Genomic DNA, 15,780 nt, shown 5'->3' with positions numbered 1-15,780 from the left:
TCTCTGCATGACAATTTCTAACCAAAAGTCCCTACTCAGACAAGTTTTAGTCTAGAATTTGCATTCAATTTGTGGCTCAAGGCGATCTTGGCTGAAAATTTACCTTAAAAGGACCCCACAGTAGTAGTGTCCCTAGGCCCCAAGCAGAAGCAAATGCAAATTTTCTCTGGAGGAGTACCTTTTAAATACAGGCTTCAAAGAATTCCCATAAATAGTGTTCTGAGGAACATAAGCTCACAATCAAAAGTCATTAAATACTTGAAAAAATAAACGACCAGAAGTGAAAATCAACAAAAAAAATCAAACTACAGAATAAAACCAACAAAGACTCATAGCTAGTATGATTATTAAAATAAGAAAAATTCATGTCTGAAAAAATAAAAAAGGAATTTGAAAATAAGACAAAAAAGCAAAAGTCTTCCAAAATTGCATAGGCAGATTTGAAAAGGAACCAAGTAATACTTCTAGAAATGAAAACTATTATAATTAGAAGCTCAATGGACAGATTGAACAGTAGATTAGACACATCTGAACGGGGAATTTGTGAGCTAAAAGAATAAATTGCCCAGATTGCAGCCCAGAGAGATAAAGATACAGTAAAAGACAAAGAGGAGAGAGTGGGATAATGCAGTGTATGTCTAATTGAAGTCTGAGAAAGAAAGAATGAGGAGAGGCAACATTACAATAAGGCACAGCCAAGAGTTTTTCCAGAATTGATGAAGGATGCCAATCATCAAATCCAGGAAGCCCAATGGATCCCAAGCAGGGCGCAAGGGACAGGAGGACAGGGCAACTAGAACACTGAGGGCACTGTTGGGAAGATGGAGGAAGAAACTCACTGGGGTCTAGCTGGCCAGAAAAGGGAGTAAATCTAAAAGGAGCCAATTTGGTAGGCAAGAAATTGAGTTGTCCAGGAAGAGAGGATTCTCAGTTCAGTCCAAGATCACGTGTGTCATGCATAGAGCAGTTACAGCAGTTGTGGTCAGAGAACAGTGCTAGAGTGAAAGACCTAAAGCATGGCATCAGGGGAAGCCACAGGAGTGGGTGCTGGCATGGCGTGGAGGCCAAGGTCACTAATGCTGCAAGTTCAGCCTTGTGGGGCAGGGGTGAGCCGTGGACCCTGGTGGACACTGCCATTGCCCAGGATGATGCCAGCATCTGAGACAGGGAGGATGACTCAGGGGAGAAAGTCCTCAAGGAACAAGGTATGAGTGGACACACCTGGAGAGGCACGAAGGGGTCTGTCTCCAGGAGCAGGGGTTTTGCACAAGGAGAAAGACTGGCAGTTCAGAAGCCAACATAGGTCAGGAGAAGAGTGCCATCCTGCTAGGATGTGGAGAATGGGAGAAGGGGCAGCCTCCATGGGTGGGGGCCTCTGTGCAGGTGGATCTGGGGGCTCAGGAGAGGGGCTGGGCTGGGGTTGTTCTCAGTATTCACCTCATCATTCTGAAGTATGCTGCTTCACTTCGCCATCTCTCTGCGAGACAGCAAAATGGCTTATCGCTGTACCTCCAGCATCTGGGATTGAGTGCTCCACAGTAGGTGCCCAATAAATGTTTGAGGAAGCAGGGAGGGAGGAGGGGAGAATCGGCTCTGCAGCAGTGCAATGGACAGGCCCACGTGAGTCCTATTGTCCCTTACAGAGCCCAGCAGGGACATGCTCAGCACGGCTCCCACCACAAGGTTGAATGAGCAAGAAGAAACTGGGAGGATCATCGAAATGCAGCGCCTAGAAATCCAGCGCCTCAGAGACCAGATCCAAGAGCAAGAGCAGGTCACAGGGTTCCACACCCTCGCTGGAGTTCGACTTCCTTCCCTCTCCAACTCCGAGGTAGACTTAGAGGTGAAGACCAACTGACCGCCTCTGGTGAGCCATCTCCAGCCACAGCCAGAAGAAACACAGCATGTCTGTCCCCAAGCCAGACTTGCTGTTGGAGTCTGTATGGTCCCTGCAGCACTGACCCCAGCAACCTCTTTCTCTTGCCCTGGGGAATTTGGCACACAGAATAAAGGTGTTTGCCCACACCTTGTCTAACTTCTGCTTAGCTGGGGGGCCAAGGCCAGAAGAGGGAAAGAGGGGAGGCTGAGGACTGGGGGCTCCAGCTCATCTGAAGCCACCTTTGCTTGTCCCTGTCTGGGCACAGGACTGCCTGGCACTGAGAGATCACACTGGACTTGGGCTCTCCTCTGCCAGCTCAGGCAGGACCAAAGCCTACTCATTCCTATCTCCTTCAGGAAATGCAGCGAGGCTTTCTAAGGACTTTTTTTTTTTTTTTTTTTTTTTGAGACGAGTCTCACTCTGTCGCCCAGGCTGGAGTGCAATAGCGCGATCTCGGCTCACTGCAAGCTCCACCTCCCAGGTTCACGCCATTCTCCTGCCTCAGCCTCCTGAGTAGCTGTGACTACAGGCGCCCACCACCACATTGGGCTAATTTTTTGTATTTTTAGTGGAGACGGGATTTCACCATGTTAGCCAGAATGGTCTCCATCTCCTGACCTCATGATCCGCTGGGATTATAGGCGTGAGCCACCGCACCCAGCCACACTCAGCTAATTTTTGTATTTTTAGTAGAGACGGGGTTTCACCATGTTGGCTAGGTTAGTCTCGAACTCCTGACCTCAAGTGATCCACCTGCCTTGGCCTCCCAAAGTGCTGGCATCACAGGCGTGAGCCACCGTGCCCAGACTCTAAGGGTTTTTTTTTTTTTTAATCTGTGTAAAGAAGAAGGAAAAGATGACAGTAAAATAACAGACATGGAAGTGTTGGAAAAATTCCCCAAAGTCTTACATTATCTGCTGACCCTGTTCTTGGAACTGTAAGTAGAGCCCTGCCCTCATTTCCCTTGCCTCCATGTCATTCTAGACTTGTCATCTTTGTTCTGCAGGGTCCTGCTCTGCTCCTCCATTTCTGGGGTGAGAGAGGATGCACTTCTCCCTCTGGTTATTCCTCTCAGGCCCCATCCTGGGAGACCCAGCCACACACAGGTACCAGGAGAGATAGTTCTTCATGCATGAAAGAGCAAAAGAATATAATCCAATGTCCCTCTCTTCTCCCACCTGCAGAAGCCAGATGCCCCTCTAATACCCAAATAAGAAATATTTAAGCCCACAGTCCCTGCTGGTCCCTGCTGGTCACCTCTGGCTGTCTTAAACCCGGCATTGTCCCATCTTTCCCTAATCACTTTACTGAAACTCTGGGCACTGCTCATCGGTTGACTTTCACAGAGAGCTGAGGCTTGGCAGTCACATTTGGCAAGGTCTCCCAAAGGCTGGGGTAGCAGAAGGAGCATGCAGGCAAAGGCCTTGGAGCAAAGGGCTCCACAGGGTCTGCAGGAGACTCTGTCTGCTGAGCAACAACCCCCACCCAGCCTGCATCCTGTCACAGCAGCCAGCACCTTCCCCCCTGCTGGCATGTTCTTCACATGTACTCGCCCCACTGGGAAGCCAGATCCAGAGAGCAGGGAAGGATCCAGGCACCCCCAGAGAGGTTCAGCTGCAAAGGTGACAGCCCATTACATTATTATGATGGGTAGGTGGGATCTTCCAGGACCCAGATTCCTCCACTCCAAGCTAGCATGTTGGCTTCACCTTTGAAGAAGAAACGGACTTGAAATGAGACTGGGGATGAGGGGCCAGCAGGGGCAGATTGTGCAAGACCTTGAAGGCACACAGAAGCTATGGGCCACCCAGAGGCCAATGCTAAGCCGCTGGGAGTCACCGCCACTGCTCACCAAGCTCTTGCCACATTGGCGTCCTTTCAGTTCGTACAAGAGGCCAAGGTCTTTCCTGCCTTCAGCTCTTTCCACATACAGTTTCCTCTGCCCCCTCTGCTCTTGCCCCCACACCTCACTTTGTGAACTTCTATTTATCCTTTAGATCTCACCTTAAAGGTCACTTCCTCAGAAGGCAGTCCTTGACTCTCTCCCATCTAAACTGCACCCACCGCATCGTTTTTCTTCATAATCATCACTGTAACATGTCTGTCTAGTTGCTTAATACCTGTCTGTCCTGCTAGGAGAGTTCTACAGGGTAAGGGATGCAGTAGCGGACACAAGGGATGTTGTGGTTGCCCAGGTGAAACAGGACAGTGGCTTGGACCAGGATGATGGCAGTGGGGAGGAAGACACGTGAACTCTTCGGACTTAAGGACTGGTGAGGGTTAGCCAAACCAAGGTGCATGGAGCAGGGGCCTGGGAAGAAGAAAAATGCACTAGAAACTGGAGCTTTCCTGAAGACCAGAAGGAAATTCTTAATGGCTAGAACATATCAATATTCAAGTGACAGATTTTTTAACTGCAAAATGTCTTAGAATCGAGATGTCACATTTCACATACAAGATGGACCTTGGTTCGCAGACAAGGAAATGCAAACCAAAGAGGAGTAAAGTGACTGGCACGAAGTCACACAGGCAGGGGTGGGGCTGCAGGCCAGTCGGCCCAGTGACTCCAAAGGTGCTGCTCTTATGCACTGCACTGGAGAGATGCCCAAACAAAACACTATAGGCCAAGTGAAGGTTATAGGAACTTGAAACCCTGAGAGTCTAAATCAGAAGTTAAAGGAGTGGAAATTCCCAGGCTAAGCTAACCTAAGCCTAACCTAAACCTGGATGCTGTCCAGCTGGTAAGGAGGAAGTATGGGCCAAGGGAGGGCCCCACCCTAGCAGAACCTGGCACCTTGGCCAGCAGGTCAACAAGGTCTTTTCTTGGCTGCACAGGGGTGCACACAGCTTCTTGTTGGTAAATGTAGGGCCAGAGGTTCAATCTTGCTTATGTCTCCATGTTCTGTCTTCACTGCTTGCTCCTAATCCACCCATCGGGAGGTATTGGTTCTCTAGTATCCGAGACCTCCCTCTACTTTGTCTATCCAGACTCCGTGGGGAAACTGAAGGCACTCACCCCATTGGTGCCCCCTTTTCCTTCACGAGTCTCTTCATCCAGTTTACTGCTTCAGCCCCGACAGTGCTGGAGCGGGCCGAGCAGTCACCTCCTCCTATAAGCAGCCTTAGGGCCCCTGCTGGTCACTCAAGTGACTAGGCATTGGCACACAGACTCCACTCTTGCTCTCCTGGTTGCAGTCCATCATTGAGCTCTAGGTACTCATTCAATTCTGGTGTGATGACTGGTGCCTTTGGGGAGTGCTGTGCCTCTTTGGTATAATAGCCTCCAGCATTCCTCACTGGGCCCTCTCACCTTCTTCTAGAGTTTTGGCATCAGCTGTGGCCAAGCAGTGTGAGCTACCTAGCTGAGACTCCCCTGGTGTCCTGTTATCTCAACACTGAAAAGCCTGACCTACAGAAGGTTCTAGCATCACTGTCCTGCTTCTTATACAAAATATGGCCAGCCATTGCTGGTCCCAGGAGGTACCTGAGGGCCTGGGAACATCTGTGTGCCCAGGCAGGACCCCCTTATAATCATTCCTCTGGATTCGGAGTAAGAAGTGAAAGGGAAGGCATCTTAGGGCCAGGAACGGGGGTTCACTCTTTCTGAACTCCAATGGGGTGAGCTCTTCTAGACCACTGGGGTTCAAGGGCCTACTTAGGCTTCAAGCATGTCTAAGATGTGCCCAGACTGCCCTGAGCTGAGGTAGTAGACTGGGGAGCAGATTTCCAAGAAAATAAGCCTGCTCTGTGCACCTGGAAGCAGGAGGGACTATCATGACTAATCACCTACTATGACCAGTAGAATACAAGAATTTGTATATGTTGCTCATCTACTATGTGTCACATGGTGGGATTTGGCAGGGGCTACAAATAGGAATTAGTGCTAACCACCTACTGCATGTATTAATATATTAAGTGTATTATAAGTGGAACTATGAGAATGTTAGGGAAACACCCGAGGTTTGGTCCAGGTCCTGCTGCTCACCACACAGAAAGCGAATCACTGAGAGGACAAGTATTGCCAAGGAAGAAGGCTTTAATCAGGTGCTGCAGCCAAGGAGATGAGAGCTCAGCCTCAAATCTATCTCCCTGACTAAAAACTAGGGGTTTATATACCAGGGAAGAAATGTAACAATGTGTAAGAAAACAAGGACTACAGAGGGGCAAGGAGGCATCTGGTGCAGTGATCTGGTGAGTTTCAGTTCTCTGATACTTTTTTTGAAGATCCTTTCCTGAGGAAGGAACTCAGATAAAACTAGTACAAGTTTCAAGCTTTAACAGCAGAAGGATCAATTTCTATGTTCCTCCAAAAGAACAGTCTGTGGGAGTCTTGGGCCAGTTTAGTGCTCACTTTCTATTTATCAATTGCTCAATCATGAGGAATCTGGCTGTCGATCTTTCTGGCTGCTTCATGCTGAGGAGGGGTGTCGTAGGCAGCTCCATACCATGAGTGACCATGCGGCCACTGAGGAATCAAAGATTAAGCTAATATAAAGTTTTCTTCTGAAACACAATCTTTCTGTCTCCAGTCTGCCACTTCCACCAAAGACGAATCACAGCAGGACCAATCTACCTGCAAAATAGGCTTCAGTCCCATATGCTTGACCTGATTATCTACACAAAGTGCAGCAAGAATCATTGCCAACATAAGCTCTCCAAAATTGGCTTTGTTGGAACCTATCATAAGGCTATTTCAGTCAAAGCACTGGGAAAATAACCAGTTCCTCCAAGTGTGTCCCATTACAAAAGAAAACAGGTTCTTATTAAATGTATGAAAACAAACACATTGCCATGAATTAAGAATATTCGGCTGGGCACAGTGGCTCACGCCTGTAATCCCAGCACTTTGGGAGGCCAAGGCAGGCAGATGACGAGGTCAGGAGATCAAGACCATTCTGGCTAACACGGTGAAACCCCGTCTCTACTAAAAATACAAAAAATTAGCTGGATGTGGTGGCAGGCGCCTGTAGTCCCAGCTACTCAGGAGGCTGAGGCAGGAGAATGGCATGAACCCAGGAGGCGGAGCTTGCAGTGAGCCGAGATCACGCCACTGCAGTCCAGCCTGGGTGACAGAGTGAGACTCTGTCTCCAAAAAAAAAAAAAAAAGTACAAAGAAAGCCGAGCACAGTGGCTCACGCCTGTAATCCCAGCACTTTGGGAGGCAGAGGCAGGTGGATCATAAGGTCAGGAGATCGAGACCATCCTGGCTAACATGGTGAAACCCCATCTCTACCAAAAATTAAAAAAACAAAATCGGCCAGGCGTGGTGGTGGGCCCCTGTAGTCCCAGCTACTTGGGAGGCTGAAGCAGGAGAATGGCGTGAACCCAGGAGGCAGAGCTTGCAGTGAGCCGAGATCGCGCCACTGCACTCCAGCCTGGGCAACAGAGCAAGACTCCATCTCAAGGACAAAAAAAAAGAATATTCACAAATAGTTTCCAAATTCTGGAGAAATTAGGCAGTGAGAGAAACATGTTTCAAATTCTGTTTACAAAAGTATACTCAATACACTTAAAAGTATATTTCAAGGATATAAATAGCTCAAAAGAAAAAAATTCTCCAGACTCTGAAAAACAAAAGGAATCAGCAATATTTCAAACAACAAAAGCCATTAAAAAATTATTTCAGTCCCTTATTAGTTCAGTCCATGCAATCAACTTCTGCTCTGCCTCATATTGGGATATGAACACATTAGCCTTTCAATAAGGGCCCTGAAAGTTTTCTCTCTAATCCAATGGCACAATCTCCAAAGTTATCAGAAACCTGCATTCAGGAGTGCAATGTGGCACCATCTTGGCTCACTGCAACCTCCACCTGCTGGGTTCAAGAGATTCTCGTGTCTCAGCCTCCCAAGTAGCTGGGAGGCATACACCACCACACCCACCTAATTTTTGTATTTTTAGTAGAGACAGGGTTTCGCCATGTTGGCCAGTGTGATCTTGAACTCCTGGCCTCAAGTGATCCACCACTTCAGTCTCCCAAAGTGCTGAGATTACAGGCATGAGCCCCCATGCCTGGTCCCAATGTTCTATTAAAGAGCAGATCAATACTCCAAGACAACCCGGTTATTCCAAAACATGGGCCCAGACGCTGGCCTTGCATCACTGTCCTGAGGATTCGACTGGTATCAATGTTGAAAATTTATCAGGTGGGTGCCTTCTTGAGGCTCAAGAGTCAAAGCCCTGTAACTTAACAGCACAAATATTAGTTAATAGGATATTTATACTACAGAAAGTCGTGTCGTTTTCTCTAACATGTTACAAATTACAACACTGTGATTTGGTGTTTAGGAATAACTGCCTGCAGTATTTCAAACCAGGGTATTAAAGTAGTTAGGTTACTCATCGCATATGTCTAATTGCTAGTATTCTAGTGACAGAACTGTGACCCAAAGTATCAAAAATGTGATAAGCCCTATGCCAAACTTATCAAACTAAGACAACTTTTTCCTCTATCATTGAAATATGGTAAATGCAAATATCAGTTTTGGAAATTCAATATGAGAAATAATCACCTTTCACTCAAATACTGAGAGGTGAAGCCGGCTGGGCTTCTGGGTGGGGTGGGGACTTGGAGAACTTTTCCCTCTAGCTAGAGGATTATAAACACACCAATCAGTACTCTGTGTCTAGATAAAGGTTTGTAAACACACCAATCAGCACTCTGTAAAAACGCACCAATCAGCACTCTGTGTCTAGCTAAAGGTTTGTAAATGCATCAATCAGCACTCTGTAAAAATGTACCAATCAGCACTCTGTCAAAACACACCAGTCAGTGTTCGTGTCTAGCTAAAGGTTTGTAAATGCACCAATCAGCACTCTGTAAAAATGGACCAGTCAGTGCTCTGTAAAATGGACCAATCAGCAGGATGTGGGCGGGGCCAAATAAGGGAATAAACGCTGGCCACCCAAGCCAGCACTGGCAACCCACTCCGGTCCCCTTCCACACTGTGGAAACTATGTTCTTTTGCTCTTCACAATAAATCACTGCTGCTCACTCTTTGGGTCCGTACTACCTTTAAGCGCCGTAACACTCACTGCGAAGGTCTGCGACTTCACTCCTGAAGTCAGCAAGATGACAAACCCACCGGAAGGAAGAAACAACTCTGGACATGCCACCTTTAAGTGGTGTAACGCTCACTGCAAAGGTCTGCAGCTTCACTCCTGAAGTCAAGCGAGAACACGAACCCATCAGAAGGAAGAAACTCCGGACACATCTGAACATTGGAAGGAACAAACTCCAGACACACCATCTTTAAGAACTGTAGGCCAGGTGTGGTGGCTCATGCCTGTAATCCCAGCACTTTGGGAGGCCGAGGTGGGTGGATCATGAGGTCAGGAGATTGAGACCATCCTGGCTAACACAATGAAACTGCGTCTCTACTAAAAATACAAGAAATTAGCCGGGCGTGGTGGTGGGTGCCTGTGGTCCCAGCTGCTCGGGAGGCTGAGGCAGGAGAATGGCATGAACCCGGGAGGCGGAGCTTGTAGTGAGCTGAGATTGCACCACTGCACTCCAGCCTGGGTGACAGAGCGAGATTCCGTCAAAAAAAAAAAAAAAAAACAGAACTGTAACACTCACCGCGAGGGTCCGTGGCTTCATTCTTGAAGTCAGCGAGACCAAGAACCCACCGGAAGGAACCAATTCTGGACACAATACTATACAACAAAACAAGGACAAAGTAAGAACAAGTACAAAACAATTTCTTTTCAGCTATTTTAAAAGCACATCATCACACTTCCAAGACTGGTTTCCAGACACAGTACTGACAACTGATTAGGTAACTTTTACTGCCAAAATCTTCAAACCAGTGCAACACTTGCACATATTTTGTTTTCAAGTTACACACATGAAGGTCAATAAGTGATAAACTACTTGAGATAAAAAAAATCACTAGAAAATATCACCTTTTTTTATTACTACTTAATCCAAGTGAATGTCACTTTAAATTCATTTGAGAGAAATTCTAATCAATATAATTTCCTTAAGGACAAGGCCAATCTTTCCTGAACATTAAAACTTTGTATCCATATCACAGTTTTTCTTCATTAAAGGAAATGATCTGAAACCAACCCAAACTATTGATTCAGTTGACTCACCCTGGAAACAAACACCACGCAAACAGTTCCACTCTCATCCACCTCTCCAAACAACAAAATATATAATGTATTATTTCTGTTCAGAACTTAAAAAAAAAAAGTCTTGTTTTTTAGCTCTAGATCATCAGAGGCAAGCAAAACCAACCAAATTCCAAATGGCTGGTGTGCTCCATCAATTCCTGCAGGCCCAACAAAGGTAGCCTAGGAATTCCAGATAAACAGAACAAATGATGACTTCCTAGAAATGCACAGAAAACAAAATAACTATTCACAGAACAAAATAAAAGCCTTCCACTAGAAACTAAAAACCATAAATTGTTTTATATATATACATACACAAGCAAAACCCAAAGCAGAACAAACAGCAAACAAATGAAAATTAGAAGCAAAAACAAACAGGAAACCAACCCCAACCTTTCCCCAACTTAGTCTACCCTGGAGGCTACCATGCTATCCAGAGCCCAAAAAAAAAAAACACGTGATGAATATTTTATTCCTCATACACAATTCAATATCCTTAAGTCCACCAATATCACCATACATCCTGTGCAATCAATCAAGAAATTCACTCCAGGCACATGACCAATAAGTACTCTAGCACCAGCACTATTCATGCAAAACAGCAAACTTAGTGTGAAGCAATGCAGGCAGGTATGTGAGATTTGGTGCAACACTAAATCTGGCTTCATGCTTAACTGTATTAAAAAAGAATTGTCAAACTGCTAATGTATTTCCTTGCAATATTTATTATTTTACCTTCATCAAGACTAAGAGCTTTAACTATGAAAATGTTAAGTATCCAAATTTCTCCAATTCTCTATCAGGTTTTAAAGAACATTTTATTATCTAAATTTCTTCAACTTATTATTATTATTATTATTTTTTTTTTTTTGAGAGAGTCTCGCTCTTGTCACCCAGGCTGGAGTGCAATGGTGCAATCTTGGCTTACTGCAACCTCTGCCTCCCGGGTGCAAGCAATTCTCCTGCCTCAGCCTCCTGAGTAGCTGGGATTACAGGCACTCACCACCAGGCCTGGCTAATTTTTGTATTTTTAGTAGAGACAGGGTTTCACCATGCTGGCCAGGCTGGTCTCAAACTCCTGACCTCAGGTGATCCGCCCATGTCAGCCTCCCAAAGAGCTAGGATTACAGGCGTGAGCCAATGCACCCAGCCAGAACTTTTTCAACTTTCTATTTTTCTCTGCATGTGCAGAGAAACAAGAAAAACTACATACAACTTACACAGACTATGCACAACATGCCTGGGCTTTCCATCCAGTCCCAGATTTTTTTCTTCTTGTTTTTTCTTTAAATAACCAGTCATTTTACTCCAACACAAAAAATTCACCACACAAGATCCTTTCTCATACAAAATTATTATCTTTTCTTTACAATCTTCTTTGCCAAAAATACATCTTCATATTCATGACTTTCTTCACACCTCTCTCCCTTACTGGTTCCTTACTACTTTGTTTTATAAATAATCATTTTCAAGTCCATAATTTGAATTAACTTTACTTTTAGATAACTTCTGAATTAGACATAATTATTCTTTTTCTCACTAATAGCACATTTGTGGCACATTTTATAGACATAATTATATATTAACTATAATTCTTATCCTTGGTAACCTTAAATTTTAGTGAAACCCTAGGAAGCAATAAATCCTGAACTATCAGATATGAGCATTTTATAGCTGAGAACAGTTCCACAATTTCTAGAAACATATTTCCCCATATCATAACCCTTTCTTAACTGGAAATGACCCAGATGTTAATGAGCATCAAACATTATGTTAAGATTTAAAATTACACAAAAAGTTACCTAAAACATTTATCCCACTTACATATACTCAATTCTTTCATTTTTAACAGTTTATCTAGATTACTTCTGAAGACAGTTATTAAACACCATCATTTAAAGTTGGTTATTTCCTTGTTAACCAGTTTTTTTCTTTTTTCTTTTTCTTCCTTTTTTTTTTTTTTTGTTTGTTTGTTTGAGACGGGGTCTCACCCTGTCACCCAGGCGGGAGTGCAGTGGTGCAATCTCAACTCACTGCAACCTTTGCCTCCTGGGTTCAAGCAATTCTCCTGCCTCAGCTTCCCAAGTAGCTGGGATTACAGGCATGCACCAGCGCACCCAGCTAATTTGTATTTTTAGTAGAGATGAGATTTCACCACGTTGGCCAGGCTGGTCTCAAACTCCTGACCTCAAGTGATCTGCCCGCTTCAGCCTCCCAAAGTGCTGGGATTACAGGCATGAGCCACCACACCCGGCCTAACCAGTTTTTTCATAGCCAGTGAACTTCAGGTGCTCACTTAAGAGCCTCCAAGTTAAGGGCTGGGCGCGGTGGCTCACGCCTGTAATCCCAGCACTTTGGGAGGCTGAGGCAGGTGGATCACGAGGTCAGGAGATCGAGACCATCCTGGCTAACACAGTGAAACTCCATCTCTACTAAAAATACAAAAAATTAGCCTAGCGTGGTGGCGGGCACCTGTGATCCCAGCTACTCAGGAGGCTGAGGCAGGAGAATGGTGTGAACCCGGGAGGTAGAGTTTGCAGTGAGCCGAGATCACGCCACTGCACTCCAGCCTGGGCGACAGAGCGAGACTCTGTCTCAAAAAAAAAAAAAAATAGCCTCCAAGTTAAAAACATAGGTATTTTAACCAATAACTCAGAAATTCAGCTGTTTTCATTAAACCAACAACATTCATTAGTCTTACTTATCAAAAAATTTGCACAAAGATCATTTGGTTTGGGCTGGGTTTATAGTTTTATAACCTTCTATGCCAAACCCTGACACCTCAAACTATCTAACAGAAACAAATATAAAATCCAGACAGAAATGTATGCTGACAATTCTGAAGACATTTATATCTTCATTTTACCAATAATTTTAAAACCAGTTTGTTTAGTAAAGATTTACTTAAGTCATGTGAACTTGAAAATTGCTTAGACTTATTTACTTAATTTATGAGCGCTATTATAAGCCAACTCAACATATAACAGTAAGTGTACATACAAATAAACACATCTAGATACTTAGACACATACACAAGCGAAAATCCAATAGCTTTTACCTTGGAACTTTACCCATGCCATAGCAATACAAACTCACCAGCTTTACATGGTTACACTTTGTTTGCCTGATAGGTAATCCAACAAAGGCTATGAGCCAAAATTTTGGGTAAAGCAGTTTTCATGGCAGTTTGATTTTTAAGGGCCAAACCTCCCCAGACTCCAAAGAACTCTGGGGCTAAACAGCACCAAAGGAAAACATCACATATTAACCAGGCCCGACTCTGCTTAAAACAGAAGCGCAAAAGCCTGGATACATGCAACTCCATCCCACTTTCCCATTCAACAGCAAACTCCAGATTCCAAACAATATTGGGGCCAAACAGTATTGCAAAGATTACCAAATTGAATTCTAATTCCTCATGCCTATATCAAATACACACAATCACCAAGAACACTATCCAACTACTGCAGCAACAGACAAGCCCCTAGTGTCCAAACAAACAGTCAGGGTGCTTCCTCTCTCTTCTGTGTTTGGGCTTGATCAACCAGCAAATTGGGGATTCCTTAAGGAATTTCCCAAATTGAGAGGAGCTGACCCTACCATCTGGTACCCAAAAAAGACGCTCACTTGCCGGGACATAACACGCAAGTACAAACAAGTCCCCAAGAGTGTCCATACTGAAACAGTCAAGGTGCTTCCCTCTCAGTCAGTTGGGCTTGTTCCGTCTACAGTTGGAAATTCCTTTAAAAGTTTCCCAGATTGAGAGGAGCAGATCCTGCTGTCTGGACCCACAAAGGATACTCACCTATCTGGGTGCCTAGCTTGAGTCTGAGGCTCTATCTAATCAACTATAGCTGCAGTGGTGGGTCAAAAAACAATCTGGTCGTTGGGATTCTTCCTTGCAGTGAGGATGGTCGTGGTGAATGGGACCAATACTCCAAAAGATGTCTGTCTCGGGGAACTATCACTCACTGAGAAGGGAGTGGGTGCCTGGAGGCACTGGAAGCCTGTAGTTGCTATGCCTTATGCCCATTGTTCCCTGAGACTGCCCTCAGGATGGCAAGAACAGTGCCTCTCCACTTACCCCTATATCTCCAGCACCTGCACAACACCTGGTCCACAGGAGGGATATGATCGATGGATGCTGAATGGATTCATTCTTTTTTTTTTTTTTTTTTTTTTTGAGATGGAGTCTTGCTCTGTTGCCCAGGCTGGAGTGCAGTGGCACGATGTCGGCTTACTGCAACCTCCACCTCCCAGGTTCAAGCGATTATCCTGTCTCAGCCGCCTGAGTAGCTGGGATTACAGGCACGTGCCACCACACCTGGCAAATTTTTTGTATTTTTAGTAGAGATGAAGTTTCACCATGTTGCCCAGGCTGGTCTTGAACTCCTGACCTCAAGTGATCTGCCCACAGCCTCCCAAAGTGCTGGGATTATAGTTGTGAGCCACCGTGCCCGGCCTAATTATATTATTTAATCCCCCTACAACTATATAAACTAAGTTCTGTCATCTCCATCTTACAAATGAAAGAGACTGAGACACATGGAGGTTAAGCAATTTTTCTCCCGTTACACAGCTAGAGCTGGGGCTTGAACCTTCAAGATCAATCTAGCTCCAAATCCAGTGTTCTTTCCACTATTCATTCATTCATTCAACAAATGTTTATTGAGCACCTACTCTATGCTAGTCCTATTCCAGGAGGTAGGGATAGGACAGTAAACAGACACAAATCCTTTCCTTCACGAAGCTTACAATCTAGGAGACAAAATTCCAGATTGATAAGAAAGACATATAGCATGTCAGAGTGATAGTGCTAAGGAGAAACATAAGGAAATAAAAGACATAAGGGCAGGGGATAGGAAGTACTGGGAGGTTGCAATTTGAGACAAGATAGCCAAGAGGTCTCCCTGAGAAGATGCCATTTGAGAAGATTCCTGAAGGAGGGAAGAAGGGGGGAGGGAGGGAGGGAGGGAGCCATGTGGGTCAGAAGCATTCCAGGCAGATGGAGCTGCTGGTGCAGAAGTTCTGACACAATAGGAATGAAGCCAGAGAGGGCCTTAAGGCGGTGGGAGGACTCTGTTCCTCTGAGGAAGGCGGGCTGCTGGAGGGACTCTGCACCTCCTAACTGGATCACTCGGGCCACTGGGTTGAGAACAGCCTGTGGTGGGAACATGGCAGAAGCTGGGAGACAGCCCCACAGCCTCTGTGTTCTCCCCACAGTACTCCCATTCACCACCTTCTTGTGGATCTGCGGGTGATTCATCCGCACCTTCCGCTCTGTGCCCGCGGCCGCCTCCTCCTCCTGACCTTCACCGTCACCAATCTGAATTACCCCAATAACCTCTGCTTTGGGGACGGAGTTCAACAGACCTGTGAAGAGCCTGCCTTTCCACTTGACTCCAAGTTACTTGATAAGACCCCTAACTAGAATAGAGACTTGCCCAATCAATGTTTAAACCAACGAAGCTTTTAGGCTTTGTTTCTCCCATCCAAAAAGTTCCCTTCAAACCCCTAAGGGAAGGGGTAAAGGAAGGAAAATTTCATGGGTCCCCCGCTGCAGCTCTGCCTGGGACAGCTGGCCCATGGGTCTGGCTGGGACTGGACCTGGGTACCAGGGTGAGTAAATAAATGTCAGATGGGTGCAAGAGGAATCTGCAGCCAGCAAGCCCTGTTGGGCCCCTGGCTCCCCTGCTCCGAGTCAAGCCCCTTTATTATAAAGGGGATACCTTTATAATGCTTTGCAAATTGGCAGGACGAACACCTGCAATGCCACACCACTG

General features: G+C 45.5%; 1 protein-coding gene across 2 annotated transcripts in view; it reads left to right on the top strand.

Annotated features, from left to right (window-relative positions):
• CFAP57 (cilia and flagella associated protein 57) overlaps window positions 1-2,025 on the top strand; it is an 87,716-nt gene extending 85,691 nt beyond the window's left edge. For both annotated transcript variants that reach the window (XM_054497056.2, XM_054497060.1), the window contains exon 23: window positions 1,644-2,025. In XM_054497056.2, coding sequence (XP_054353031.1) covers window positions 1,644-1,858 — 215 coding nt within the window. In that variant the 3' untranslated portion in view covers window positions 1,859-2,025. The remainder of the gene's footprint in view (window positions 1-1,643) is intronic.
• Window positions 2,026-15,780: the final 13,755 nt, after the last annotated feature.

This window comes from Pongo pygmaeus, chromosome 1 (assembly GCF_028885625.2).
Source record: "Pongo pygmaeus isolate AG05252 chromosome 1, NHGRI_mPonPyg2-v2.0_pri, whole genome shotgun sequence".
NCBI lineage: Eukaryota > Metazoa > Chordata > Mammalia > Primates > Hominidae > Pongo > Pongo pygmaeus.
This window is presented reverse-complemented; position numbering and strand designations above follow the sequence as displayed.